The 27,318-nt window shown below is 47.3% G+C and overlaps 1 protein-coding gene across 4 annotated transcripts in view; it reads right to left on the bottom strand.

The window, feature by feature from the left end:
• The window catches only part of ASAP2 (ArfGAP with SH3 domain, ankyrin repeat and PH domain 2), a 147,645-nt gene that overhangs the window by 23,601 nt on the left and 96,726 nt on the right, over window positions 1–27,318 (bottom strand). For all 4 annotated transcript variants that reach the window (XM_074331669.1, XM_074331667.1, XM_074331668.1 and 1 more), the window contains exons 10-16: window positions 20,560–20,663; window positions 20,392–20,461; window positions 15,629–15,716; window positions 11,389–11,437; window positions 11,144–11,310; window positions 9,169–9,302; window positions 2,589–2,683 (exon numbers count right to left, since the gene is read on the bottom strand). In XM_074331669.1, coding sequence (XP_074187770.1) covers window positions 2,589–2,683; window positions 9,169–9,302; window positions 11,144–11,310; window positions 11,389–11,437; window positions 15,629–15,716; window positions 20,392–20,461; window positions 20,560–20,663 — 707 coding nt within the window. The remainder of the gene's footprint in view (window positions 1–2,588; window positions 2,684–9,168; window positions 9,303–11,143; window positions 11,311–11,388; window positions 11,438–15,628; window positions 15,717–20,391; window positions 20,462–20,559; window positions 20,664–27,318) is intronic.

The raw sequence follows: 27,318 nt of genomic DNA, 5'->3' as shown, positions 1-27,318 counted from the left end.
CAGAAGGAGGGGCTTCTTATACTTCTGGAGGACAGGACATACATCAGGTCCTGAGTCAAGGGAGAGAAACAGTTCTGGCCTCTGTACACAGACACACACCAGGCAGCTTTCCCCTCCCAGCCACTTCTCTCTCTCAACACCCCCAAATACATCCTCCCGTGGTTTTCACGGGAGGTTAGGGGGTCTTTGGCATCCCCCCATCCACAGATTTATCTGCAGATGGAGTGCTGTTCTGAGATAAAGCCAGAAACAGTGCATTCCTTTTACCTGGAAGTAAAGCCTTAGCTTATTTAAGTAGCTTCAGAGCTGGGACTGTATCTTTGACTCGCTGATTCTTTAAAAATGTACTTCCCAGACCAAGCAACATTTGTGGTGGGAAATACAAAAATGAGTAAGACGCAATTTATCAGAAAAATATTTGTAAATACCTAGGTGACACAAGGTAGGATAAAATGTTTCAGAACAGATCTGAATGCTACAGGAGCCCAGAGGGCCCGCTGGTTATTTCGACTGAGGAGGTAGGAAAGTAGGTGGCATTTTGCACTCGCATCGGTCATCCATCCTCCTTTTGAAGAAAAAAAGGGGATGGAGTAAACTTCCTGTTCACTTGTGCCAAAGTTGGGGAGAGGGGTCTCAATGCAGACAGGACATGCACTTGTCGAGTTCCAAGCAGACAGGATTCATGCTTTAGAATCCTCTAGCCCCAGAGTAAACAAAATCTCTGCTTTTATAAAGCAGCCTTGGTACACGGAAGTTATTTATCATATACTTTGTTCAAAACCGACCAACATTACAGCATTTCAGGAAAGGGGTACCTTCACTGTGACAGCAGGTGTCAGTTAAGCAGTAAATAAATGTACCACACCAGACCATGAAATTTCCTTAGATAAACAGGATCTTCTAGAGACCCCAGGAAGCGATCTCCAACTGAAACCTAATTTGAGGGGAACCTCACTTTTCAGGGTGTGTGGACTCAGCGTGTGGCACTTACACTGCCCCGTGGCCCACGCCCCAGGGTGAGCAGAGCTGTGAGCAGAGCTGTTAACCCCAACTGAGTAAAACATGCTTTGTTTACCTCAGCACCTGCTGATGGCCCTGGGACAGAGAGGGGGGAATGCTGTCTCTCCCTGCTTCTATTAGGGGAAAGGGGCCCAGAGAAGTTAACGTACCTGCCCGGGTCCCAGCATTGGGTAGGGACTGGATTTCTATGTCCTGTTCTACCTCTCCAGGTAGGGTCAGAACACAGATTTGAAACTCAGACCTTCATCCAGAGAGAAAATGCAGTCTTGAGGAAATGTTACCCCACCAACATTTGCTACAGGACTCAAACAGGACCTGACTAATCCAACGCCACCCAAATGCTCACCTCAGATACCTGATACTCAGAAGGTGTATAATGGACTGAGTGCCTGTTCATTCCTTTAGTTGTCTAAGCTCCTTTACTGTATTAAGTCACTTCACCCAAATACAAAAGAACACAGATCCTGCAACCTCTGCTTTTCAAAGACACCCCCCCACACAAAATGGTTACAAAAACCTAAATTCTCTGCTTTTACAAAGGGCCCGTATATGCCACCTATGTGTACGCTGTTCACCGTTCCTAATGTCTGTCCTCTGGGAGGACCTGTGCCATCAATTTTACCTCAGGCTTACTCTGAGGGAAATGCTGCCTCTACAAATTAATTTCTGTAAGTTGTCTTTATCATGTATTTCTCATTTTCCCTCTCTTGCCAGAACACTTTCGTCCAGACGCACCACAGCGACTGTCTCTTTTAACTGGCCCGGGGACTGCTCTCTCCTTTTCCCCGTCCTGTCTGCCTCACTTGGCATCATGTCATAGTGGGTAAACCACCCCAAGCCTCTTGCGGGCAGACAACCCACCCATCATAACGAGGACTGAAGTCTAAATGGGTCGGCCATGCACTGCCCTGCCCAGGTGGTCTCCCATCCACCTCTCTCTCAAAGACCAGTGTCATTTGAGTGATGTATAGTTTGTTTGATAAAACTGGAAAAAAAAAATAAAAAGGCCCTATTGTAAGCTCTGCCTCCATGGGCCAGCTGGATGCGTGATGAGGCACAAAAGCTTTTCAATCAGGTCTTGTACCAACGGTAAATAAAAACCAATTTTTTTTTTTTGCAGGAAACAACAAACTCCACATTTGCAAGGACACTGAGAAAGAGAACGATATATAATCGTGTTTCTGTGACAACTAACCCTCTCTGGTGGCTCAGAACTGACACGGAGAAAACTAAGACAGGAGAGTGACTCTACTCCAGAGGCAGAAAGGTGAGCGTGAACCCACATACCGCCAGCAGGGGGCGACACTCACCACACCTCCTTCACTTACACAGAGCCTCTGCCAAATCTGCTTTCCTGTGGCCTTATCCTATAAAAACCAGCCACATCAAATTTCTAATTGGACACCCAAAGAGGTTAAGGTGACTAAAAAAAGCCCAAACAATTTAGGCTGATTTATTCCCTAAAGAAACAACTGATGTACCTAAACTTGTTATTTCCCTGCCTATCAGGGTTCGGGTAAAGGGCCAACCTTTGTTATGAAGGGGAGAACAGCCAGTCCCATACTTACATGTCGCTGCCCGGGTTGGGTTTGACCGGGTCCTCAGCTGGAAGGCAACACTCCATAATCTCATTAAAGCCTGCGTTCCCAATATTCTTGGCAAGCTGCAAAAACAAAAGTCTATTTCAGGGCACTCAATTATTAATACATCCCACTGCTACACACTAGTCGTCCATCTGATGATTTATTTAGTGGCCACTAAGAAATAGAGCAATAAAGTGGTTTGCCTTTAATAAAGACGGACAAAACCCAAACCCCAAAGGGACCCATAAAACTAGAGATAAGCAACAGCATGCCCGTTACAGAAGAACGCTCTCATAAAACGCCCCCTGGATACACGAGAAGCAGTAACTTTGCCCAATGCGAGTATCCGTTCTTACCCACTCCCCCCAAAACCTGTGCTCCAACAGAAACGGATCTAAGCACCTTGATTCAGCCCAGCGAGGAGGTGGCTCTGACACAGTGGACGGTGCTAAGCCAGGGGGCTGAGATCTGGCTGCAAACCATGGTTCTGTTTACTGGCTTTGGGACCACAGGCAAGTCAGTTTACCCGAGCTTCGATTTTTCATCAGTAAGATGGACACGATTCCTACCTCGCTGGGTTGTAATAATAATAAAATGGGACAATTCAGGTGAAGCATTCAGTGAACTGAAGCACTGAAAATGTCATGTATTCGTTCCAAACGGAAGGTCCTCATTTGCCAATCAACCTTCTGACTTGTTAAAAATTAAATGAACACATTTTAATTAATGCTCACTGAACAGTGTTTGATGCAGCAAAGATATACTACGATAAATATTACGGCTTGTCTCAGTCAAATCACCCGGACAGTATGGCACCTGCACTCTTCTGAAACGGAGGCACAAATACTGTGCAACCAGGACTCCTTAAAGGCCAGGGTTTACTCATGCCAGCACCCAGCCCAGCACCGGACAGAGACCGGTTTCCAGATCAGCATCTTCAGTGTTTAATGATACAAAGGACACTGAAGGGAGCCCCCAGCCCCGTGCTGAGGAGAGAACAGACATTTTGACTCCCATGTGGAAAATGGATGCAACGGGGAGTGGTGACACTTCTGCTCGCTCTACTCAGTCAACCATGTGGACAAAGGGTTAATGGGGACATCCTGGGAGATAGGGCTGCTGCCTGAACAGCTTCTTCTCTCTCCAGGGGGAACTGGCTGGGGGAACGACCAAAGGGGTCCAGGTTAAAAAAGACAAGAAACAGTGAAAAGGGGCTGGAGGGCTGCCAAAGGACAACAGAAACCTGTGGGGCAGCTTCATACCAGGTGGGGCGCCTAATTCTACCTTGTCCTTGATACGTGATCAAAGCTTCCTACATGACCCAAAGCACCAAGCACTACACAACTGCGCCTCCGTCCTCAAGCCAATGTCAGGTGGCAAAACCCCAGACTCCTCACTAGCTTCCCAAGACAGGGCCGATGATCAGGGTGGAATAGCACGTCAGGTGACAGGAGCTGATGTACCACGGAGCCAATGCCTGCAAAGCATTTCTCAGGCAGTTGGTGTCAGATCCAGGGCTGAACCTCAATGTCAGAGGCCCTGGGTAGAGAAGGCACACTTTAATGCCCCATCTCTTAATATGACATGGGTACCGTCTCTGAGCCAGTCGTTTTCAGGTGAGTGACAGAACAAGCCACAGGGCACCACTGTGAGTGAGGGGCACCCACGTCCCCCAGACTATGACAAGCAGAGGGAGAGGGGGACTAGGAGAATTCCTAGGGGAATTAGAAAGCTGCTTCCCTTCTGCTTGGATTTGGCTGGTTTACTAGGGGACAGCTGGTCTGGGGAGCCACCACATCCGTGTATCACACTTGTCCAATGCAGAGAAATGTGCCACTCAGTTTTGCCAAGTTCCAGTGAAGATTTCAGGCTGCAGAGAACCCCGTTGGAACCATGAACAAAGGCAAAGCATTTGCAGATGGAGGCTAAAGGGTCATGTCCAGAAAATGGGGGGCCCAACAGGCTGGGCAGCCGGAGCCGAGGAAGCAGGAAGGCTGGTGTGAGGCAGCCCCGACACATGTGCCCTCCACTCCCAGAGAGCACTGTCCCCAGGACTCTGAGGGCTCGCCCAGGTGGACACGGGGCCAGGTGAGATCCAGGCGGCCTGGGGGGCTCAGGTGCTGCCACACGCAGAGAAGCGTACCCCAGCCATAGGTCAGTCCAGGACGCACACCGAGCCCTCAGCTACACTGGGCATGAGACACACCCTTGCTCGAAGGGAGCTCAGTCTAACGAGACTGAGATGAGTTAAAAAGAAAAAGATGCACTGTGATCAGGGCTGGCAAAGAAGTCCGTCCTGAGAAAGGAGATGGCCAGGGCTCGGCAGCAGAGCAGTTCCCGGGCCAGACGATCACACTTGCCCTGCACGAAATCCCTCACTGCACGGAAGCACTCTGAGGACAGGGAGCAGGAGTCACACATGCTGGAGGCCCTGAGCACCTGCCCGTGAGGGCAAACTGAGCAGGAAAGAGCCCTGACAGCTGTTGACAACCTCAGGGGAAGGGAGGCAGAAGAAAGTCATGAAACGGAGGCCCGAGTCAGTAATGTGTGATCCTAAGGTTCCCGGCCCTGTTCTTCAATTTGATGGAAGAAGATTTTTAAATTAGTGACTCAAATTCAATTTCATAATATGAAGTTTTCCTTTATTAATTTCATTTAAGAAATTGATCAACATGATAACCAGAATCCTGTACCGATAAGACTGTTTTACGTCTGGCCTGAAAAATCAATGCTGAAACTATGATCTTTTTTATTAAGGAGGAAATTTAACTTTTTGACATCCATGCAGACCCAGAGATTTTCTGAAAGCAGGTTTGCTTAAAAACATAAGGACATTAAGTGGTTGCATGCTAAAGTGCTAAAAAAGGCACCACTTCCCAGAACAAATCACACGAATGCTTCAATTACCCCCGTTTCTTTCCACTGAATAAGAAGTGATTCTAAAAGCAGGTGAAGGGAAGAGCAGATCACCTACTAACCAGCTGCCTTCATGGACATTGCTGAAATCCATTCAATTAACATGGAAATCAACTGTGCTTTGAAACAAGAACAAATTAAAAAGGAAATGGTGACACTGTCACAGCAGACCATCCGGGGACAGTTTGCAAACCCAAAGCCAGAAAGCAATTTACGGAATTAAGCAAAACGCTTGATCATGAGGAACGTGCTGAGGCCACACGGGAGGACAGGAGTGACTTTTTCTGGGGTGAGCATCTGTGTATTGGGGATCACAGCGCTGGACAGGAAATGGAAATTCCTGTCGGGCCATTAAAAACTCCTTTCCTGTTGTAGCATACCGCCCTGAAGTGTGGGCTCTGTTACTGATTCACCTGAAAGACAGAGGGACACTACTCCTGTAAGCACCTGTGTCCACGCCACACCCTCGGGGATGCTGGGAAGTTATTTTCCAAGTTCCCCGTTATTACCTTTAATAGGGTCTGAAGAGGTCTAATTAACGTTTGCTGCACAGGAAACATACTATGATGAACCAAGCCAAAGACTGACATCGCTGCTCTATGAATCTGAAAGGTTCATAAACGGAGCAAATGACCAGAGTGGAATCTCTGTGCACACACGTGCACATATGTGTGAAGCTTTCAAAAAATCCTTTGTTCAGCCACCCAACTGTCCAAGCAAAATAAAAAGACCAGGTGCTTTAAAAGGCTTGCAGAACTCATGCTTTACAAATGAATACCAACAACTGATACACACTTTCTATCGATCGATGATTTAACGGCTGAGGAACAAGGGGTTTGGATGTGACGTCATGCCCACGGTCCTGGCACGCAGTAATAAGACTGGGGTGAGAAGTGGGGAGATGCCCCTCCTGTGAGTAACCAGACGACCAGAGGTCAGCGGCAGACAGAGGGTGGAAGTAAATTCCATATGATTCAGGTTCTTCTACCTTTATTTTTCTGATAACCACTGAGGAAATGAGAGAGTGAGTTAGGGGAGAATTTAAAACTACGGCAGAGACTAGAATTCGAAAATACCCGCAGATATTAACTCGCTGGCTCTGCGTGATTTCTCCAGGATGGTTGAGAACTGGCCAAACTTTAAACTCCTATGAGAATGTACAGACAGAGGCTCTGGGAGACAAAAGATCTGGACCACGGACCAGAAGTCACCTCACTTACAGAAAACAAACTGATTGTTGCCAGAGGGGAGGTGGGTTGGGGGGATGGGTGAAAAAGGGAAAGGGATGAAGAAATGCAAACAGGTAGTTAGAAAATAGTCACGGGATATAAAGTATAGGGAACAGAGTCAATAATATTGTATTAAATAGGTATGGTGCCAGGTGGGTACTAGACTAATCGGGGGGATCACTGCGTAAGTTATATAAATGTCTAACCACTATGCTGTACACCTGAAACTAATATAAATAATATTGAGTGTCAACTATAGTTGAAAAATAAAAAATAAAAAACAAAGAAGCCACCTCATCTTCTCATCAAGATGGAAACATTTTCCTTTCAACTTCCTTTGGTGTTTTCCTCTTTAGTGAGCAAGAGGGTCTCATGTAGATCATCAGTTCAATTTCTGAGACATAGTTAAGCAGGTGTAACCGATGTGGTGGGGTGAGGCTCCTACCGGCTCACGAGAGCCGTTATTAAAATTACACTATATAAACGCACAATTAAAAAGTCATATTAAAAAGTAATAGATACTCCAAACTCATCACTTCCTACTTATTTCACTCCATGTGACCATGGTCTGTGTTTGCAGTTACTGACAACCACTGTACCTGTATGATGAGCTTACTGTACAGTGGTGTGTTACCCGCCATCTCCTTCCCACTGCACACTCCGAAACGCACACTGGCAGCCTGAAACTGGCCAGGTGGGAGCACGTACATCACGGGCACCAGCAGACAAGGTGGGGCTCTCCTCCCAGAGAGCTGGCTGTTAAACATTTGCTGGCGATGGGAATGGAGGAATGAGGAGAGACAGCAGTGACACAGGACAAGGCAACCCATCACGAAGGCCAATGTGTGTCCCAGGCTCCTCAGAGGTTAAGAGCTCTGCAATCAGATTAAAGCCTCCCCCTCCCGGCCCTAGCACTCTAGTAACCCCACCACCTTGGGCATAAGGAAACATCCGGAGCCTCAGCTCCTCCTTGGTAAAGTGGGGGGAACATACCCAGGCTCTAGGGTTGTTGCTAAGGGCAGATAAGTACCATACAAGTGCTCTGCCAAGTGCCTGGTACAAAACGAGAAATTATCATCTCATCCCAAATCACTCAACGCTTCCCATTGTTTTAAGAGAATCAGCGTGGCAGTATAGTTGACCAGTGCTTACTGAGAAGTAATTTGCGTCTCTTTGAAAATATACTGTGAGAATCTCAAATCTCCGCCATCATCCGTCACCCAAGCTGCCCCTTGCATGCACACAGCTCCACGACACAGGCTGTGTGCACTATTACATTAACAACAAGCACAGTGTGTAACCAACAATACACTGCGTGGGTCATGCCAAGGCTGGCTGAGTTTTAAACTGAGGGGTCTTACTAACTGGGCTGCCAGAATGCACTCTAGTGTCTCTCCCCTTTGTCTTTCAAGACCACAAAGGAATTCTATGGAAAGACTGGGAGGATCTGACAAGGTAGTTCCAATGCATTTCAAGTCCAGACACGTTGGAGCCAGAGGCATCATCGGTAAGATTTACGGCCCCTTGAGAGGTACATTGACCACGATAATTGATTTTCTGTCAAGACTATTGCTCTTGACATTAAAATCAATGGTAGTCAATACCCACTTAATATTTACTACCTGACGCCCAGCTACCCCAAGAAAAAATTGCCAACACTGCTCTCTAACCAGCAGTTATGGGCTCTGAAAATGGTCCACAGAAGATCGTGTTTTACGAGGCCCCAAAGCATCGCCTCGGTGATGGGCCCTGCGCCTCAATACTCTGAAAGTTGTTAGGTTGGTGCAAGTAATTGTGCTTTAACAGGTTAAAAATAATGCAAAAATCGCAATTACTTTTGCACCAACCTAATACCTCAGAAAATGCTTCAACCTAATATCGATCTGTGTCGCACGGCTGATGTGTTATCACTGAACCAAGAATGGAAGAACTTTTCTGGAAACAAAGGCAACCAAAGTAAAGACAAATCTCTCCCAAAGAGCAACAAGAAGGGGCAGAGGAAAAGTCCACAGGAGGCTGAACCAGGCAGTGACCATGGGTTTGGCAGGAATCAGCTGATGACGCAGGGGGAACGAGTCCTTGACCGTCTCCGGGCTTTGGGTTCTGCCTCTGTTTAATGAACGGGGTGAACTAGACTAAGCCCACATCCTGTTGCGGAATCTTACACCACTGTCAATGTTCTCTTTTGAGATTCACTTTACTTTGTTCATTGAAGAATAATTTTGCAAGAAGTGACCTCAACTACTAGCAGCTGAGCAGAAGGAAACATCAATGCGTCTGTAATTGCCCAAGTCCATCTGGCGGATAGCAGCCACCAGACCAATGGAATTTCAAGAAACCAAATGGATTCGAATGCCCAAATAAAAACTTAGCTTTCAGCTCATTTATTTCCATTCCAAAAGGAAGGATTTGAACATTACCAGCAGCTCTGAAGTTCCTAATACATCTAATGTCAGGGACTGCATCCGCGAGTAGTGAACGCCCAGCTCCCGGTGGATTCCAGAACACTCGATGCAGGTCAGAATGCCCAGGTTGGTGGAAAGCCATGTGGGATCTGCCGGAGAGAACAGAGAAAGTTGGAGCTTGCAGGAACCAGAGGGCCAGGGTTCAGAACATTTTCCAGCAAGATTATGACACATGGAGTTTCGAGCACGAGCATTTCTTCAATCACAGATGCTGCCAGAACCTTCATTCCACCATAATTATCACCAAGTTGCACTCAATACACAGGTGCACATGTCTGTAAGTGATAGGTGATGTGTGAACAAGAGTAGGACACAGTGCCTTCCAGTGGCCACGGGTCCCCAGAGGGCCGTCCTGAATACAGGCCACGCCCATCACCAATCGCACAAACCAGCAAAGGGGAGAGAGAAAAGGGAGGCCTGCCAAAGTCTACTACAGCAGGGGAACAGATTTAGAACACGCATGTCTACGTGTTCACAGAGATGCTAATAATGATGACACTATGCGCTGATGCCATACTCTGTGTTCAGCACTTTGGTGGCAGCAATAAGAGCTCACATTGTGAGAGCTTCAGAAATTACAGACCCTTCCACATAGTACCTCACTGAACGCACACAGGAGCCCCAGGAGCTCCTGGGAACAGGGAAGGTGCCTTCAGGGCTCAGAAAAAGGGCCTTGCTCGAGGCTGCAAGAGGATGCAGAGCCAGGCTGCAGCCCCACCTTTCCCTGGGCTGAAACCCATGCCTGCACCGCATCACGGTGTTTCTCCTCAGTGGTACTTACTGAAGCATCCTACTATGTGCATAGCACATAGTAGGTATTCAAGAAATGCTTGACTGATGAATGCTGAATTTACTGAAAACAGGTAATTCAAAATAAAACATACTCAAGCACATTATGTACTACAAATACTTGAGCAACGTCCAAGTATTACACTACGCTTAAGAAAAAAAGCACAATTCACTACTCATCACTCCCTAAAAGATTAAGCTCCAAAGAGGTCTTAAAAGATCCTGCCAAGAAGATATTTTTTAGTGGGTCTAAGACCCCATGTAGTCACTCCCCCAGATACCCCCAAATATAGCCTTTAGGATAACAGGAACTTTGTGGCATTTCTCCAGTCTCCACTCTATTTTTATTGTGTTGGTTGTTCATAAAAATTGTCATAGAACTAGGAGTGAAAAGGTAACTGACCATTCCGGCCAAGCCATTGTCTCTCTCACTCTACAAATGTTCAGAAAAGGCTGCTCCCTACTCTCCTGACCTCAGCCACACATTCCATCTTAATTAGAATACGTCAACTCCTTAAACTTTTAAAATACTAGTCATTATAATCTGCAGTGATACTCTGTGTCCATTCGAAAGGAAGCCCCTAACAGGCTTTATCAAAATGCAGAAATGAACATTTCATTTTATAAAATGTGCAGAGCTGCAAGGAACCTGCAAACATTCTTGATCGGTTCTTTCAATTTCTGAGAAGGAAAACCAAAAGCTAACAAAATAAGGGGGGGGGGGGGTCTTTCAGGGTCACGGACTAGACAGCAGCTTAATGTAGCCACAGAAGTTCTACACGGTCGGACAAAGGGCGGATGGAATAAAGCCCGGGAAAAGCCTCTGGAGCCAATACAATGAGCAGATGACCTTGATCTCACCCTCCCTCTGCGCTTCAGTTTTCATTTCTCAAAAAGCATTTAGATCTTTTCAGCTCTACCAGGCCCTCTTCACACGCTGCTGTTCTGAGGGCCCAGAGGCAAACATCTTCCCACCCATCCCCCCCAAGTTGTCTGCACACAGTTCAGGAAGCATTTGTGTGTCACGGTGGGAGCACAGGCTTAGTTGCAGGAACTTTCCATTTGGAATGAAAGGGAAAATCAATGCCGGGCCGTGAACCGGAATGGGACTTAAATGCCTCAGAGCTGGGGGGCGGGTTACCTGGGGCCCCGCAGTCACAGCACACGTCGTTGCCCGTCATCCTCTGTACTTCAGAGATGATCTCCTTGGTCAGCTCTTGGACAATGTTGTTTTCTCCAGTGTTGTCGTCGCCCTTAAAGGCGTTGTTTAGGGCTTCTTCTTTGCTGTTCTGTAGCACGGACATCCATCTGGAAGAACAAGGGACGCCGCCATAAAGCTCCGGAACTGCCCCGCCCCCGCCCATGGCCCACCTCTGAGGAACTTACATTTGACATTCCTGCTCGTCTTCAGCTTGGAAGTGGTACGTCCTGTCATCTGCACGGCAAGAAACATCTCATCATTTGGGAGCCCGGACAGTAACCCATACGCAATTCCAAAAGGAAGTGGCTTAGACGTAAGCTCAGGAAAACTCAGAACCCTCCACGAGGAAGTGAACGATCTGTATAAAATCCAGCACCCCCTCCCGTCCTGCACACGCCTGCCCTTGCTGGGCAACTGAGGCTTGAAAATCCAAATGAAGGAAGCTGTCTGTCCCTCCATTCGAGTCTAAAGAGATACAGCTTCCAAAAACTGAAGCTGTTCAATGAAAACCATCATTAGCCTTTCAAAAGCTTTATTTTTTTTTTACCTTGCTACAGAGCTGGCCCCCCAAAAGTAATTGTTGAGGTGCTTTGAAAAGTAAAAGCTTTTTTTTCTAAAGTAAGGAAAAGGGACACTGTGGGAAAACTGGGAAAATCTGAGTAGGATCCTTAGCTCACAGCATCATACCAATGCCAACTTCTGGTTGGGATAGTTGTACATACTATTGAGAATGTGTGCAGTGTGCTATTGGACAATTGCACTAAGATGTTAGCATTCGGGGGAGCTGGATGAGGGACACACAGTAATTCTCAGTCTACAATCAGCCCAAAACAAAGTGGAAAAGAAAATTAAATCGAAAAACAAAAAAAGGGAAGAGATCTGACTTCTCCAGATGGCAGAACAGTGACAAGTAGCGACTGTTGTTGGGGACACACAAGAAACCTCTGCACCCCTTAAAAGGAGCTAGCACGCCACCGTTCCATAGTGGTTTCTCTAATCCTGAAAGCACCTTAGTTCTTAGAACATTTCTTGGTGAGTTGACTGGGTAGAGGCGGAGGCCCAGAGCGGTTAAGTGGCAAAAGCAAAGGTGGCCAGCAGCAAAGGAGTCAGGCTTTCTGACTCTTGGTTCGACCCTCCTCCTACCACACCATCCTCCCTTTTCTCCTGATACCCAGGGGGATGAAATGACACTCTTTCTATCCCCACCGTATTACTGAGGAGAGGAATCGGGTTTAAGAGAACTGTTTCACATTCAGAAAAATGAACTTCATTTTGTGATCGAAATGTCAGTGGCTGAGTTGGGCTGAACTGTCAGGAGGATTTTCCATCAGGAGCGATGCCACTTGCCCTGCTCCCACCTTCTCCCTGGTGTGCATGGCCTCACCTGGAGAGTGACCTGGAGGGAGGGGTAGGTCCACGCACCACGTTAAGTGGATCTCAGAGTTCTCGGGAAGCTGTGCCAATGGCAGGCAGTGCCAGAGGCATGTGCCAACCATGGAGCCATTCACGCCATGGCCAGACCAGGCCCAGCCCACTTCCTCTGGCTAATTCTGTATTGTAACGTGAACACTGGAGAAGCAGGGGAAACCCTCTGTGAAAACTCCCAACAAGAATGCCCTCCTACAGATACCCTCTCAAGATGCCTAGGAATCAAGAACCATTTCTAGAGGCTTCAATTCAAAGGAGAAGAAAAGCAAGAGGAGACGGTAGAGTCACTCAGAGCCCCGATGTGACAGTGACCTGGGGAGGCTGCTTCTCCGCCCGAGGCTCTGGTTCCAACTGGCATGGAAGACCCAACTCCCTGTGGGTCCTTCCCGCTCAGGGGCCTGACCTCGATAATCGCCAGTCTCTTGACCTTCCCTCCCACCGAGGGTGACGGTGTGACTCAAGGATAAAGACTCAGGACGTGAATTTGCAAAGGGTGGGGTCAATCTGTGGGCAACGGCATTGGACAAGCTCCCGGAAGGGCTGGCCTCCCGGAAACGTCCTCCGTGAGAAGCCCGCGCCGGCTGACAGCTTGAGCCGAGGGGAACCCCTGTCTGGGGGCAAGAACTATAAAGGAGGGTGTTGCAGAAACAGAAGTGAAGCCAGTGGTCAGTCTGCTACCCTGGGCTCTGTGGGTGATTCCTCGACAGCTTTAGAAGGTGAGGGTCCAGAGGAGAGCGGCTCCTGGGGGTCTGGCAGACGCACACCTGAAACTCCCTCCTCTCTGCCTACCGCCGAGCTTGAGTTTTCTGTCTCCCACCACCCAAATGTTTGAGCTCAAAGGCGTCTTGGTGATACCTGTTCCCCGCCGGCCAGGTCAGGAGAAGGAGGAGGAAACTGAGAGGGTACCAATCGTGCTTCCTGAGTTGGGTAGAATAAGACCCGACCTCAAGTCCCTTCTTCTCAGGACGCTCATCAGTTCAGGGCTCCCCGCTATGTGGCGCTTACCCTGATGATTTGGAGGGTTGGACCGGTTTTTAGGTTTCTCTACAACAACCCAAACCCACACAGCATGGCAACAAAGCATTTTCACTACAGATGCTCCAAGGGGAGAAGCACCTTTTGAAAATGAGCTGAAGATAAAAACTATGTATATTTGGATTCATTCTACCCACTGGAGGACGCAGCAAGAATAGATGAGAGGTTTTTTCAAAGATGACAATGGACTCTGGCAGATTGTGCCTCAAACCAGACATGGGGGACCCTTTGGGGATCGGAGACTGGACGCCCCAACTGAAGATGGGGCATCTGGAGCAAAGGTACTGGTGGAATGAATCCTGGCAAATGTCAGATTGCCAGGGCGTTCATGCGTGGCCAGATTTACCCAGGACTGCCTCCCACGCGTCTAAGACAGGTAGTAATTCACACTCAGTAGGTAGGAAGGCACACTTGCCATCACCGACCCCACCCTCCTAGCGTCTGACCTGCTGTTATAATGTGCAGGTTGCAGAGTTGTTCACAAGTCTGAAATAAATGCTTCTGCACATATGGCCCGGAATCGGGGCTCCCACAGGGGGTGCCTGGGGCGAGCCGAGGGAAGTGGTTGCATCTCCCTGCAGGTGCGTGCCCACCAGCTCAGACAAGCTTAGTTAACTACTACTTGCTAATCAGTTACTAAAGAGGAACACACTGCTTATTATGGGTTATTGCTTGAGAAAACCGGGAGCCCTATACCGCCCCAGCGCTCCCGAGCCCCGGGTGACATCAGATTATACCATCAGGTTGTCTCCCTTTAAACTGGTCTCTAGAAGCAGGGAACCCCAGCAGTGGTCACACTTTAAACTATGGTCAATTCTCCACATTCACACCGTCTTGTATGAAAGGATCTGAGCAAGCTTCACTGAGAAGGGTAGGTGAGCCTGGGGCCTAACTAGACTGAACAGGGACACGGGGTTGGAAGCGGGATATAGTCGAGTTTTATTTTACAAATCAGTCCAGAATCTGAAGAACAGGACAACACCTAAACCCTTTCCCCACATCATGTTGCCTGACACTCTCCTAGAGCTTGGTACAGAGCGTATTAGAATGGGGGTCTGAGGGTTAACCACTGTGGGCGTCCGTCTCCTCACCCAGCGCGTGGAGATGACAGTTTGCTGTGAGCGTTAGATTACTCGTAGATCGTAAATAACTTCCCAGCCTTCAATAATCCAAACCAACAGACATCTTACAAAGCAACCTCCCCATGCTTGGGACACTGTGGCCGTAAGACAGACCCTTCCTCTACAAATACACCTCTTGGGCCCAAGTTCCTAGTGACTGCCTTTTCAAAGGGGAACTGGCCTCTTTCCTCTCCCCAAACTGTAACCCTGCCGCACAACACTGCCAAGAACAAAAGGCCTATCATTTCCTTTATGACTTTTCACTAGTCCTTTCTTTTGTCCTCAGGGTATGTATGCTGTGTGAACACTCGCCATAATAGATGGTTCTATGGTGATTCTTCTGTGTATGTCCCAAAAAGAAAAGCATACAGAAGCAGAAAGACTAATTCTGTGGTAGGGAAGACACATCAATTTCCAAAATGAAAGCTGCAAGGGCCCTGCTGAAGACCTGACCCTTGCCGTTTGCAGCATTTCTAACATCACCCAAATCATGGAAGCTTGACAACAGAATCGTCTTTTTTACATAATTAAGTGAAGAGATTTTAGGCTTGAGGGCTGATCTATGTTTACAAATAGGAAAACTGAGGCTGGGAGCTGAGACAACCTATCTGGCTTACAGAGCCACGAGGAGAACAGAACCAACCTCAAAGTCAAGTCCTAACCTGGAGAGACCAGCAGGACAACAATTGCGAGAGGGAAGAGAAGGCACGCATGTCACCTGAAATAAAGGCATTTGTCTTCGAAAATCAATTCTTTAAAAACAGTGTGAAAGAGGACCGATGCCCTAAAAGACGGTTTAAAATAATTTCTCTGTGGCATAGCGTCCAAGAAATAAACTTACGTGAAATAAGGTCAAAACACTTTTTCTCCTCAGGGTTGGTCTTCACTTGACAGGTTAGTAGGTTGAGCTTTGCAGGAGGCCGGTTAGCCTGATCAAAAACATAAAACGGAGACGGGTGGGAAGGAATGGAAAATCACACAGTATCACTCTTCATTAAAATAGAGAAAGAACAGGGTTTTCACTAGTTTGCAAAGACAGCTTTCAGAAGGCAGATTTTATGTGGGAAGGCACGACAGAGGCATATCACAGCATGTCCTTGAATCTCATCTCCACAGAGGGCAACTGCCCCTCCCTGTAAAGGGCGCTCGGTGGCCTACACACCCAGCCAGACAGGGGGACAAGAGCTGCTGGCTTAAGGCCAACGGCAGTGGGCTCCCTGGGATCAAAATGCTCCATGGCTAGAGCCCGATTTCTACTGACACGCAGACGGCTGGGTCACTCGGGCACCCAGCTCAGTATCTGGTGGTCTTGTAAGTATTTTTCCCATCATAAACACTCACTTCCAGAGAAAGTAATGTCACAGCACAAAAATGACAGAGAAAGAATTTTCCCTGCTTCCTGAAGTGACGACAGATAACAGATTCATAATCCTAAATGCCAGCCATCTGTCATTAAGTTTCAACAAAAGCAACCTCATTCATACATGTGTCCCCCAACACCCCCACACAATGGTAACAAGAGCACAATACGTTTTTGTCAGAAATGTGTCAAAAATGGCTTGTAACACTTCAAAAAATATTGTATTTAGTTCCAAGAAGCAGAAGGCGGAGGGTAAGAAGATAATTTCAGAAAAAAATTGTGAATGGCAAAATGACTCAGAAATTTTGGTGGAATCTCCAAATATAAATGGGCTTATCTTACCCACCTACAAAGCTGCTACCGGAAAGATCAAATAAAAAGCCGTGAACTTCAGGCATTCTTGTTCACCCCTTCCTGTGGCCACCCGCTGCCCTGAGAACTTATATAAGCTTGGATTTGGGATTAATCGAGATACACACACACAGGCATCTACACTGGGGCAGACTGTGAGACCCTCAAGCATTCACAGACCCTCCCCAGTAAATTCTCACAGAGCTGGGGGTGAGGAGGGGTTGTTTCCCCTAAAACAGGACCAATCCTTGTAGTGGGAACAATCTGGGTTTGATAATAGGAAGTTTGGATAAGCAGAAGGCAGATAAACAGGGTTGCACTGGACGCTTCTAGCTTGTGGCTGTGTTGACCTCATCTTGTAAATGGACTCACTGGACAGTCTGCATGATCTGTGGGTGCCTATCAGAATCCCTGGCTCCCCAGAAACCAGTGGAGGAAGACTCTAAGTTCTCCCGAATCTTGCGAACCCCGTCAATCCCATTTTGGATCTTTGCCAACCTGGCCCATCCCGGAATCAACACACCAAAGGATGTATTTCTACAGTGCCAAGAAGGAGCCCACACCATGGACATAACCCAGCACTTTAGTATAGGTGTTCGCTCCCATATAAAGTCTGTGTCTATTCTGTTACCTCCCCAGGCCACACAACTATCCACATGCATGTAGGTGACATTCTGGGCCTACTTCCAAACTGCTGGGGTCCACTGAGTCTTAGATTCAGGGGCAGCATGCACTTTGGGAAATACAGAAGAACGGTGCCATCATTTAATTCACCTACAGAACAGGTCTATCTAATCCATCAGGTGCTAGCGTTCCTTCAGAGCCACGCTGAGAAGCCCTGGTTTAGTAGGAAACTCAGGAAGGAGCGGAAACCCTAAAGACTTCCTGTTTGCCACGGAGGCAAGGATTATCAGTGAAGCTCCCATTTTAATCACGCAATTCTATTTTGACCTCAATTTGGTAGGCCTTGAAAAGGAAGTTTGTAGTCTTCTTTCTGCATGATTGATAATCATTTTTAAACATCTAGATTGTGTAAGAACCAGCGGACATTTCTTCCAGCTTAGCACAGTCCCCAGTCTTTGGCTGTGTGGCCAAGCTATGAATTTGGCAAAGACGACATCTAATTAGTTATTTGGTCCCAAGAACCACTTCTCTTCCCAGGGCCAGAAAACACAATTAGCCTTGGCTAACGGGGGATACCAACTTGGGTTTTCATTGCATTCATCCCGGATGTCACCCCTGTCCCTTCCTGAGGACAGAGAACACAATTTCATTTCCCGAAGGCTGCCAGCTTCCTGGGAAGAACCTTGCTTTCCTAACAGTGCAAAATACACACTGTGCTTCCACAACTTAAAAACCCGATTCTCAGCTGAGTGCCAGACAATGCTCTTAGTTTCCCATATACTAGGTCAAGTCTTTGAAAAATTGCTTCCCTCCCCCCCGGCACCGCCCCAACGGTAAATTAGCAAACTCAGGGAGATGCTGGCTAAACAGGTAAGCCACATAGGAGCCAAATCCAAACAAAACCAAACAAAAAGGCATCTCTCAACTCCTGTTCTCAGCAGCGGTTAGCTCACATCACCGCTGCCAATGCTCTGGCTGCAGGAGCACAGGGTGACAGGGCTCTGCCTTCCGGAGCGAGCACAGGGACCGAGGGGAAGGTAGCGGTCCGCACGGGGGCGGGGGGGGGGCGCTGCCTAGGAGCCACGGACTGTCCCGGCCTGGCAGAGGGACAGGGCCCCCACCTGCCACTCCTCGAGCCGCTCACTGTCGGCCCAGGCTGGAGGCAGGACGAGGCATCTAGAGCACAGATTTTCTGAAGAGGGTTCCCCCCAAACACAAAGCACAAATTAAATCTGTGAGGGGTGTGACAAGCTGAGCTGTCTGCATGCTGGTGAAGCGTACTATCTGCTCAAATATGGGGCAACCCATCAAAATGGAAAGAAAACTAAGCCTCTATGACTTCTGAGAGGAAGCTCAAGCAATGGAAGTGACACAAACCAAAGTTTATGGCGTCGACAGTGGGTTACGAGGCCTGTTTTCATTTCTCGGGAGGGAGAGAAGAACCACGCTTTGGCTTAAGCTGAGCCCTGGGTCTAATGAAACAAATACCCGAAATGACTTTAGAGTTGTAAACAAGCCTGAAATGAAACTCAGTTTTATTTTATGATGTTTTCTGCACTGAGGCAGTTAATATGCGTTAAAACAAACAACCGAGTGGAAAACAATTTGAAAGTAAACCACAGAATCACAGGTGTTTAGGGTGGGGAGGGAGCCCGGCTCTTCTCCAGTCGAACAGTCTTAATGCTAACAAGGTGTCGTGACTAAATGAATGCACTTCCTTTAATCTACAGCACGCAGACCCATACACAGCAGCATATGTCTACCGTGTTTCCCCGAAAATAAGACCTAGCCGGATGATCAGCTCTAATGCCTCTTTTGGAGCAAAAATTAATGTTAACACCCGGTCTTATTTTACTATAAGACCAGGTTTTATATAAGATCAGGTCTTTTCTCCAAAAGAGGCATTAGAGCTGATGGTCCAGCTAGGTCTTATTTTCGGGGAAACACGGTATATGGAAAGCACATTACTCCAGGGTCCAAACTGCATGGCCCCCGAGGGCGTGGTGATCTCCATGAGAACAGTGAGGCTGGATTTCAGTAAAGAGAAATGACCTGTATTTGCCTAGGCAAGTGACAGTCCGTCACCTAGGCCAGGCGTCCCCAGAGATCCCTACAGACAACACTTGACATATGCTAGTTGTACTGTCTCCCTCCCCCAGGGCAGACTTGGTGAAAATGAAGGGCCCCCCTGGGCCTACTGCAGGGCCATCCTTCAACGGGCTTTTATTCTATTTCCTTTCTCCTAAGTACTGAGAAGGGCTGCTTCTCTCGAAGCCACTCTGAGCCATGATTTTTCTATAGGGGCCTGAAAAGCCCATCTGCACTACTGCCTAGAGCTGCTTTTCACTCACCAGGGGAACTGGTGGGACAGGGGAGGGGACAGGGAACTGGTGGGAGGGGGAGTTGCAGGGCTGTCCCCATTACATCCACTCACAGGACTGAGGCCGCCAACTAATGTGTACACAGTAGCAGGCCTCCTGCTTGGGCAATAGAAACGCAAGCCATCACCAGTGCTCATTGGCGACAACAGGGCAACCAACTCAGCCTTTAGACATTTTCAAAAATGTCCACTGGCCTACACGGCTGTCACCAGAGCCCATCACACCTAATTCTACGGTGAAGAGCACCGTGATGTGAAGGGCTGTGTTTGTGGCTGTGGTCACAATCCCTGGTGTCCGAAAGTGAGATTAGGAAATCATTTTTCATTCTGATTGGGTTTTAACAGCCTCAACGTACAGGGCTCAGTTTCTTGCATGGGCAGCGATACACAGGATGACAGACAAAGGACTTGATTCAGCTTGGGCGCAGCGTGTTACATTTCTATACTGAAATCACTGAAACCTCTCTCCTCTGGGATTTCTGATTCCCAGAGTCCTGACCACGTAAATGCTTTTCCCTTAATGGAAAACTAGAAACCCTCCCAAGTGCGACGTTCCATTTCCAGAGACAAAGGCAGCTGGGGAGCGGTTTGCTGTGTTTTTGTTTCTAGAAGTCACAGCTTCTGAATAAGGACCCCCAGCTCATCAGTCATTCCTGACTCTGTTGGATAATGAGAGATGACGAGGCTCCCCCCGCCGCTGGAACAGCATAAAGGGGATGCAGGTGTACCGAATGGAGGACGGACCCAAACAAGCTGTGCTTAACAGGGGCCGTCTTTAAGACGCATCCTTTACACCAAACACACACAGGACAACTGTGTCCTGTCAGTTCATTAAGGTCTTCGCTCGTCCCACTACAACGGAGACCATGAATTAACAGACAATACTTACAGTACCATGGGATATGGTAAGAAAACCATTCTTGACAGAACATTTCCTTTTCTGCCACACTTTTCGGATCCTTACAGATAAACAGGGGGAAAATAAACAAAGAGATTAGAAATTCTGGACGCAGGAGACAATGAACACACATGGAACATAGCAGCACCACCCACGTACCCATCACTTTTCTTGTAAAGGTTGCCATTGCGCTCAGTCCCGTGTTCTTTGTTTCCCTGAGGCTGATGAAGGCTGTAGGCTGTACTCTGGCGAAGCTGGGAATCCTAGAAATGGTCAAGAAGTTGGTTTTAATCCTGTCCAGAGTCCAACTTTCTAAAAAGCAGCACACAAAGGAAACTCACGCCTTTAAATTGTTTTTAAATTAGAGAAACTTCCCCTTCTCACCGCATCTAAAAAGTGACAAAAAAATTCATATCCAGGAACTCATATATGCCACGTACCAGGCTTGAGAAGAGAAATGTCAAAAATCAGTATCCCCATACTGGCCCAAAGAATGATTCATTTGGAAGATACAAGGTTTTACTTAATTATGAGCCTTTAGTCCCTGATAATGGCAAGAAGCTCCTGACATGGCGAAAGATGCCCTGGAAAAGCAAGGTAACGTCGCGTTGGAAAAGGCAGGGCTGTCAAGCAAAAAAAAGAAAAAAGGGGGCAATGTTCGCCCTCTTACTTTAGCCAAGTTACTTAAGCTCCCTGCCTCAGTTTCCTCTTGGAAAATAGAAAAATGATACCCAGTAAGGATGGTAAATATAGTAAGGCTTGAGTAGGATAATGCATGTAAACACCTGGTACATGACAAGTATTGAGCAATAGTCACTTCCTGACCCCATGACCCCAGGAGGGGCCATGGCCCTGAACCTAAGCGCTTCAGCCTCAGGGTGGACCATCCACTTGGCCAGCTGAGAAGCGGCAAAGTCTAGCCCTCAGAATCTTAAGGGCAAGGACCATCAGTGGAACCTGGGCTTCCAACACGCGCTCAGCTGTGCTTACCAGACGATACCAGAAGTCCTGAACTGAGAGCGGCAAGGGGCCGCCAGTCAGCGCTGGAAATACTGGCCGACGTGAGGAAACAAGGGGAGCACACGTGGATGGAGTGCAGTGAACCAGGCTAGCATCTGCCTCTAACTGTTGCTGAGAAGCCCCATCTAGCTCATTCCATGATGGAAGAAACAGACACAATGAAAATAAGTGATTTGCTCCAGACACAGAATTGGAGCCAGAGTGGAACATGGAAGGGAATTCTGCCTCCCGCTCGGACACTCCTTCCCTCGCACCGCGCCCTCACCAGGGGATGTCCCAAGAGACCAGGGCTGGTCTCATGTGTGCCACCAGGCACAGCCCAAACGAGGGAAGAACTAATGCATGACAAGGAATGAGATCCGAACTGAGAGTGTATGTATTAAGAAGTGAAGACCAAACGGGGAAACCACAAGACAGTCTGGAGGCAGAGAGTTTTAAAGATGAAAGCAAAACCTGGAAGAGAATAAAGGGAGGGTATTCATGACAGAGAGGAGCACACAGAAGCACAGAGGGGAAAGTGGCAGCTGTGGCCGCCCTCCACGGAAATATGGACAAATAATGTCAGCAATGTAAGGCGAGTCAAGTGGACACACAGGCTCGAGTCCCAGGTAAGACTGCATCTGAAAGCAACAGCAACCCACCTGGATTCTTGGCAGTTTTACATCAGATTTCTGAAGTATTAAAGTTTTAATTTTGATGAAGTCCAATTTATCTACTGTTTCTTTTACAAATCTGTAGATTAGATGTCACATTTAAGAAATCACTGCTTAATCCAAGGTCATGAAGATTTATCCCTGTTTTCCTTCAAGAGTTTTCTAGTTTAGCTCTTACATTTATTTAGGCCTTCGATCTATTTTGAGTTAATTTTGATTCTGGTGTTAGGTAGGGGTCCAAATTCATTCTTTTCTTTGTGGCTCTCCAGTTGTCCCAGCATTAGTTGAAAAGACCGTTCTTTCCTCATTGACTTGTTCTGGCACACTTGAAAAATCAATTGAGCATAAACGCAAAGGTTTATTTCTGGACTCTCAATTCTGTTTCATCGATCTACGCCTACTCTTATGCTGGTACCACACTGTCTTGATTATTGTGGTGAGCTTTGTGCTAAGTTTTGAAATCACAAAGTGTGAGTCCTCCAACTTTGCTCTTCTTTTTCAAGATTGTTTTTTGGCTATTCTGGGCTCCTTGCATTTCCATATGAATTTTAGAAGCAGCTTGTCAATTTCTGCAACAAGGCAGCTGGGATTTTGATTGGGGATTGCACTGAATCTGCAGATCAATTTGGGGGGTACTGGCATCTTAAGAATATTAAGTTTTTAAAAAAATAAAAAGGAATATAAGTCTTCTATTCCATAAACATGGGTTGTCTAGTACTGATTTTTTAACTCTGAAAAATATATAAGATAACTCTGCAAAAAAACAAAAACAAAACAAAAAAAAAAACTTCATCTGAGAAATCAATAGTGTGCTCAGGCATTCCATTATGGAACTGACAACAAAGCCTGAAGAAACAGACCCCCAAATAGGAGAAATGTCCTCATTTTCCACAGGGAGTTCGCATAGCACTTACGCCTCTAGACAGCTAGGGCAAACAGCTCATTCATCAGATAAGGATGGTCTCAGCTCCCATATTCTCTCAAAATGGCAGTATGTTAGCACTGAACATTTAGAACAAACCCAACTTTAAAATGTAAACATCATTGGGAATAAATGCAGTGGGGAGAAACAGAGAAATACTGCTCACCTATATGAATCTCCGTGAAAGGCTAAAAATACACCTGCCAAAAGACTAAATTCACAACTAAGGATATGTCTATTGATTTGGGGAGGAAAAAAAGCCCTGCACTAAATAAATGGTGAAATCATGTGACAGAACTGCTAAGTGTTTATGTGAAGCACATTAATCACGACTCTTGACAGGTCTTACGAAGAGGATGAAGGACATTTTTCTTTTCAACAGAATCAGACCCAGAAGTTAAGGAAGAAATTACTGTTTTATTCTTCAGACCAGGCATTTCTTGAATCGATTGAAAATGCAAGCAAATCTGAAGCTGTAAAATTTAAAATCTGTACATAAGAGCCATGTAATTTAACATAAAATGGAATGTGCTTTAGAACTGATTAGTTTAGCATCCTCAAGGTGACTTCTAGGTGACCCAACAAAAATAGCCTTTCTTTACCTGTTTATATACGTGTTTTATATAATACCTGATCAAGTGAAGGGGTGACAAAGGAAGGTGACCTTTCCACATAACAAAGACTTGGATTGAATGGAATATAATCCAAGGGAAAAGAGCTTTTCTTTCTGGGGAGAAGAATCTAACCCAGAGGCAACTGGCCAGGGGGTCCCTGTTGCCCTGATTCTTGGAGACTCTCCAACGTCTCTGTTCTTCCGAGGAAGAGTCCAGGACGACCTAAGACTGGACCAAGTGGGCTTGGCTGCGTGGAGACTGTTTGTGTGTCTGAAGTACATAGGCCAAGTGGGCATTTTATGGACCTCCAAAAGGCTCTCACAAAATTCTATTAATATCCACATATCCTCTATCCTGTGACATCCAGACAAGTCCTCAGACCCCAGGCACTGTCCATGAACTTAAGTTTTGTGTGGCCATCTGAAGAATGAACCATTGGGTCCTGCCACGACAGAAACCACCCAGATGAACAGTGGACTAAATGTGTCACACCTTCAGGAATGAGGGGGAAAGGGTGATGCTGAATATATTACATGTGTACATCACATCAGAAGTATTCCCGAGCTCCATAAAACTCTAGAACATAAAAACTTTTTCTGTCCACCTCTCAGAAAGTCTGTGTCCAAACAATTCTTGTGATGAATGGATTCCCAAGGAGTCACCTCTGGATGTTTAGTTTCCCTGCCAAGGAAGGGCTGTGATGTCCAACTCATTCTCATCTTCCTAAGGTATGACAGGTGTGTCTACACACGACACCACTAGCTGCTGGAGGCTTTGTTAAGCAAGCACTAGGCCACGGCCTAAGAACAGTGCTTTCAGGTCTCATTAACACCTATCCTCCATTATATCTGGGTAATTTCTTAAAAGAATCTGACACAAGATATTAAAGTCCTTCAATACAACTGAAAGAGAACTGGCTTCAGTGCAATAGACAAGGGTTCAAATCCCGGCTCCGACTCTAGTAAGTGTCCTCCAGCCACGTGTTTGTCCCCGTTCTCTGACTCAAGTTGTAAACGTGGGCTAATCCCATCTGCCCTGATAGGCATTGTATGGATTACTGATCACGTTTGTGAGGTACCTGGAAAAACCTGAGAAGCGAGGCAAGTAGGAATTGCCATGACAATGACAGAGTGAGGGGCAGTGGGGAAGTGCATCTCTGAATCACCCTCCAAGCCCTCCACCTTACCCACAAGGGAGATGCCTCTTGTTGCAGCTGACCTCCTGCTAGAGCTCTCATCACACTGGACCCCAGTGACTTTTCTGACCACACCCCCAGACTGGGAGCCCCTTAAGTGAGAACTGTATCTATCTTATTCTGTTTGTTTGAGTGGTGCCTACCTTAGGGCAGCTGCTAAGAAAATGGCAGTTGAGTGTGTGAACCCACGAACAAGTCCCCCACGAAGGCAGAACTGAAATGAAGGCCAGTGCTAGGCCGCCCGGCTGGGCAGGAGAGGTGGGGAAAGGGACACCTGGCCAGAGGGGCTGGTGAAGGCCCAAGTCGGGCATGAGATGACATGCAAGCCCAGAGCAGAAAAGTCAGGGTCACAGGAGAACCACAGCCCTGATGGACCTCTGCTAACCTGGACCGCACCTGCCATCCAACCACATGCTACCAGACACGGACACTTTAAAAAGGGGTAGAGCAAGCTGGGAAAAAGAGAGACCGTACTCGAGATCTCCCAAGTGGGAAAAGCACTGTGGTTTCAGCGCTCAGGCCTGTAAGACCATCTCCCCGCGCCTCGGGCCTGCCCCCAGCAGCACAGGGCTCCGTTCTCACCATCAAACAACACGCCCACAGCCCAGTTTTGGCAGAAAACCTGCCAGCACTGCAGTGGGGTCTGGGCCGGCAGAACTCCGCTGGACGGGCACACGAGATGGGGATGGCAGGCGCAGGCAAGGCTGATGGAGCGGGCGCATGCAACCACCAGCAGTACGGAGGGGTTTTCACTTTGCAGAAGGGATTTTTGCCACACGTTAAAAGTACGGTGCATGGACAGGTGCTCACGGTACAATTTGTCAACTCTTCTGTAACTCTGAAAATTTTCGTAATAAAATGGAAAAAATCAAACCCTAGTATGCTCTTTACAGAGCAGAAATATCCAAAACAAAATAGGAATGCCAGTGATTCGGAGGTACAGGGGGGCACGGGGCACAGAATGGCAGTCTCCTTTCCAAAGTGAGGCCACAGGGTGACAGGGAGCAGCAGCCCAAAGCCACCACATGTAACAGCCACATTCTTCTCGGAGACCCGTGAGTGACAGTTGAGATTTACGGGCAGGAACAAGGAGACTGGCTCCTACCAACCATCAATGCAGCTTCCTCAGGGCATGTTACCTAAGTTCTATAAACTATAATTATGTAGTTAGAGTTAGAATTTTTAGAACACTGAATAAAAAACAACAACACCTTTAGTTTTTTAAGTCACAGAAGAGAATCCAAGAAAAGGGAATGGGAGCCTAAACAATGACAAAAATGCCAATTCTCACTGTGATTGGAGGGACACAAGATGGAACCTCAACCAAAGAAACTATCTTAAAATATACAAAATTTCACTCATACATAGTTGGTTGTTACTTGCAACTGTGTTCACAGACTGTCCAATTTTTGGAATAGCAGCATCAAAAGGCAATGCAGAGTGCGATATACAGGAGAGACTCTATACTTTACAGAACATTTTTTATTTCACATTCCCAATGAGGAGACTGGTGAGTTTGGTCTTTGGGCATCAACCAAAAGGGTGGCAGCAAAGAAGCTTCACTTGACCTCTGTGTGCAATCTGAGGCAGAGGGGCTGGTCGACAAAACCCACAAAACAACAAACCATAACAACTTCTGGTCTGTGCTGGGACATTTGTTTTACTTTTCTGCAGAGCTATAAATAACTGGCGTCTGACGACAGCGTTTTCCCAAACGGCCCAGCTCTGCACGGCCACAGGGAACGTGGCCCTCACGCTGGGCCCGGAGGGCTCCTGAGCGCCAGCACCTGCTCTCCCATTTAACCCGGGGCCTGGGTCACAGGTTGGACCCTCCTCCAACAAAAGCATCTCTCAACCATCCCTCTGATGCCCTGGGGGGCAGGCTGCCTCCAGGTGTCTGGCTCCCACACTTGGCTCCAACTCTTCTCGTTACAGTTAAGCCACTATTCTCTCCCACTCCAAGTCCTTTCTCGGTTCCTTTTCTGCTTATATGAGAAGTTTGGGAATATCAAAGTGTCAGGATGTATATTCTCTCGACTGGGAGGAAGTCGCCATGCAGTGGGTAATTTCTAGCACTAACCTATAACCTCCATCTGCCAATCTGTCACTCCGCTGACCCTTGTTCACCAAGGGCCTTCTCAATGAGCAGTAAGGTGCTATAATGTGATGGCAGGGAAGGCATAAGAGCATCCTCAAGCTGCTCAAAGTCTAGCCTGAGAAGAAGCACCTGTGTGCTTGAAGACGCAGCCCACAACCCAGAAGGAATGTGGTGTGACTGAACTCAGTCTTTCAAACAGAACATGGTGTATGAACTTAGATCCCTGGGGCTGGGTGAGCGGGGGCCGTGCTCACTCCAGAGGTAGCGTTTAAGATGGACTTGAAGGTCAAGTAGAGTTCAGTTCTTTGGTGTGTGTGTGGAGGGCACGCTTCGTTCTCACAAAGGAACAACAGCAACCACATAAACTGTAAACCTGGAGAATTCCCATTTCACTAATATTTGTATATTCAAATTCT

This window comes from Rhinolophus sinicus, linkage group LG05, assembly GCF_036562045.2.
Source record: "Rhinolophus sinicus isolate RSC01 linkage group LG05, ASM3656204v1, whole genome shotgun sequence".
Lineage (NCBI taxonomy): Eukaryota > Metazoa > Chordata > Mammalia > Chiroptera > Rhinolophidae > Rhinolophus > Rhinolophus sinicus.
This window is presented reverse-complemented; position numbering and strand designations above follow the sequence as displayed.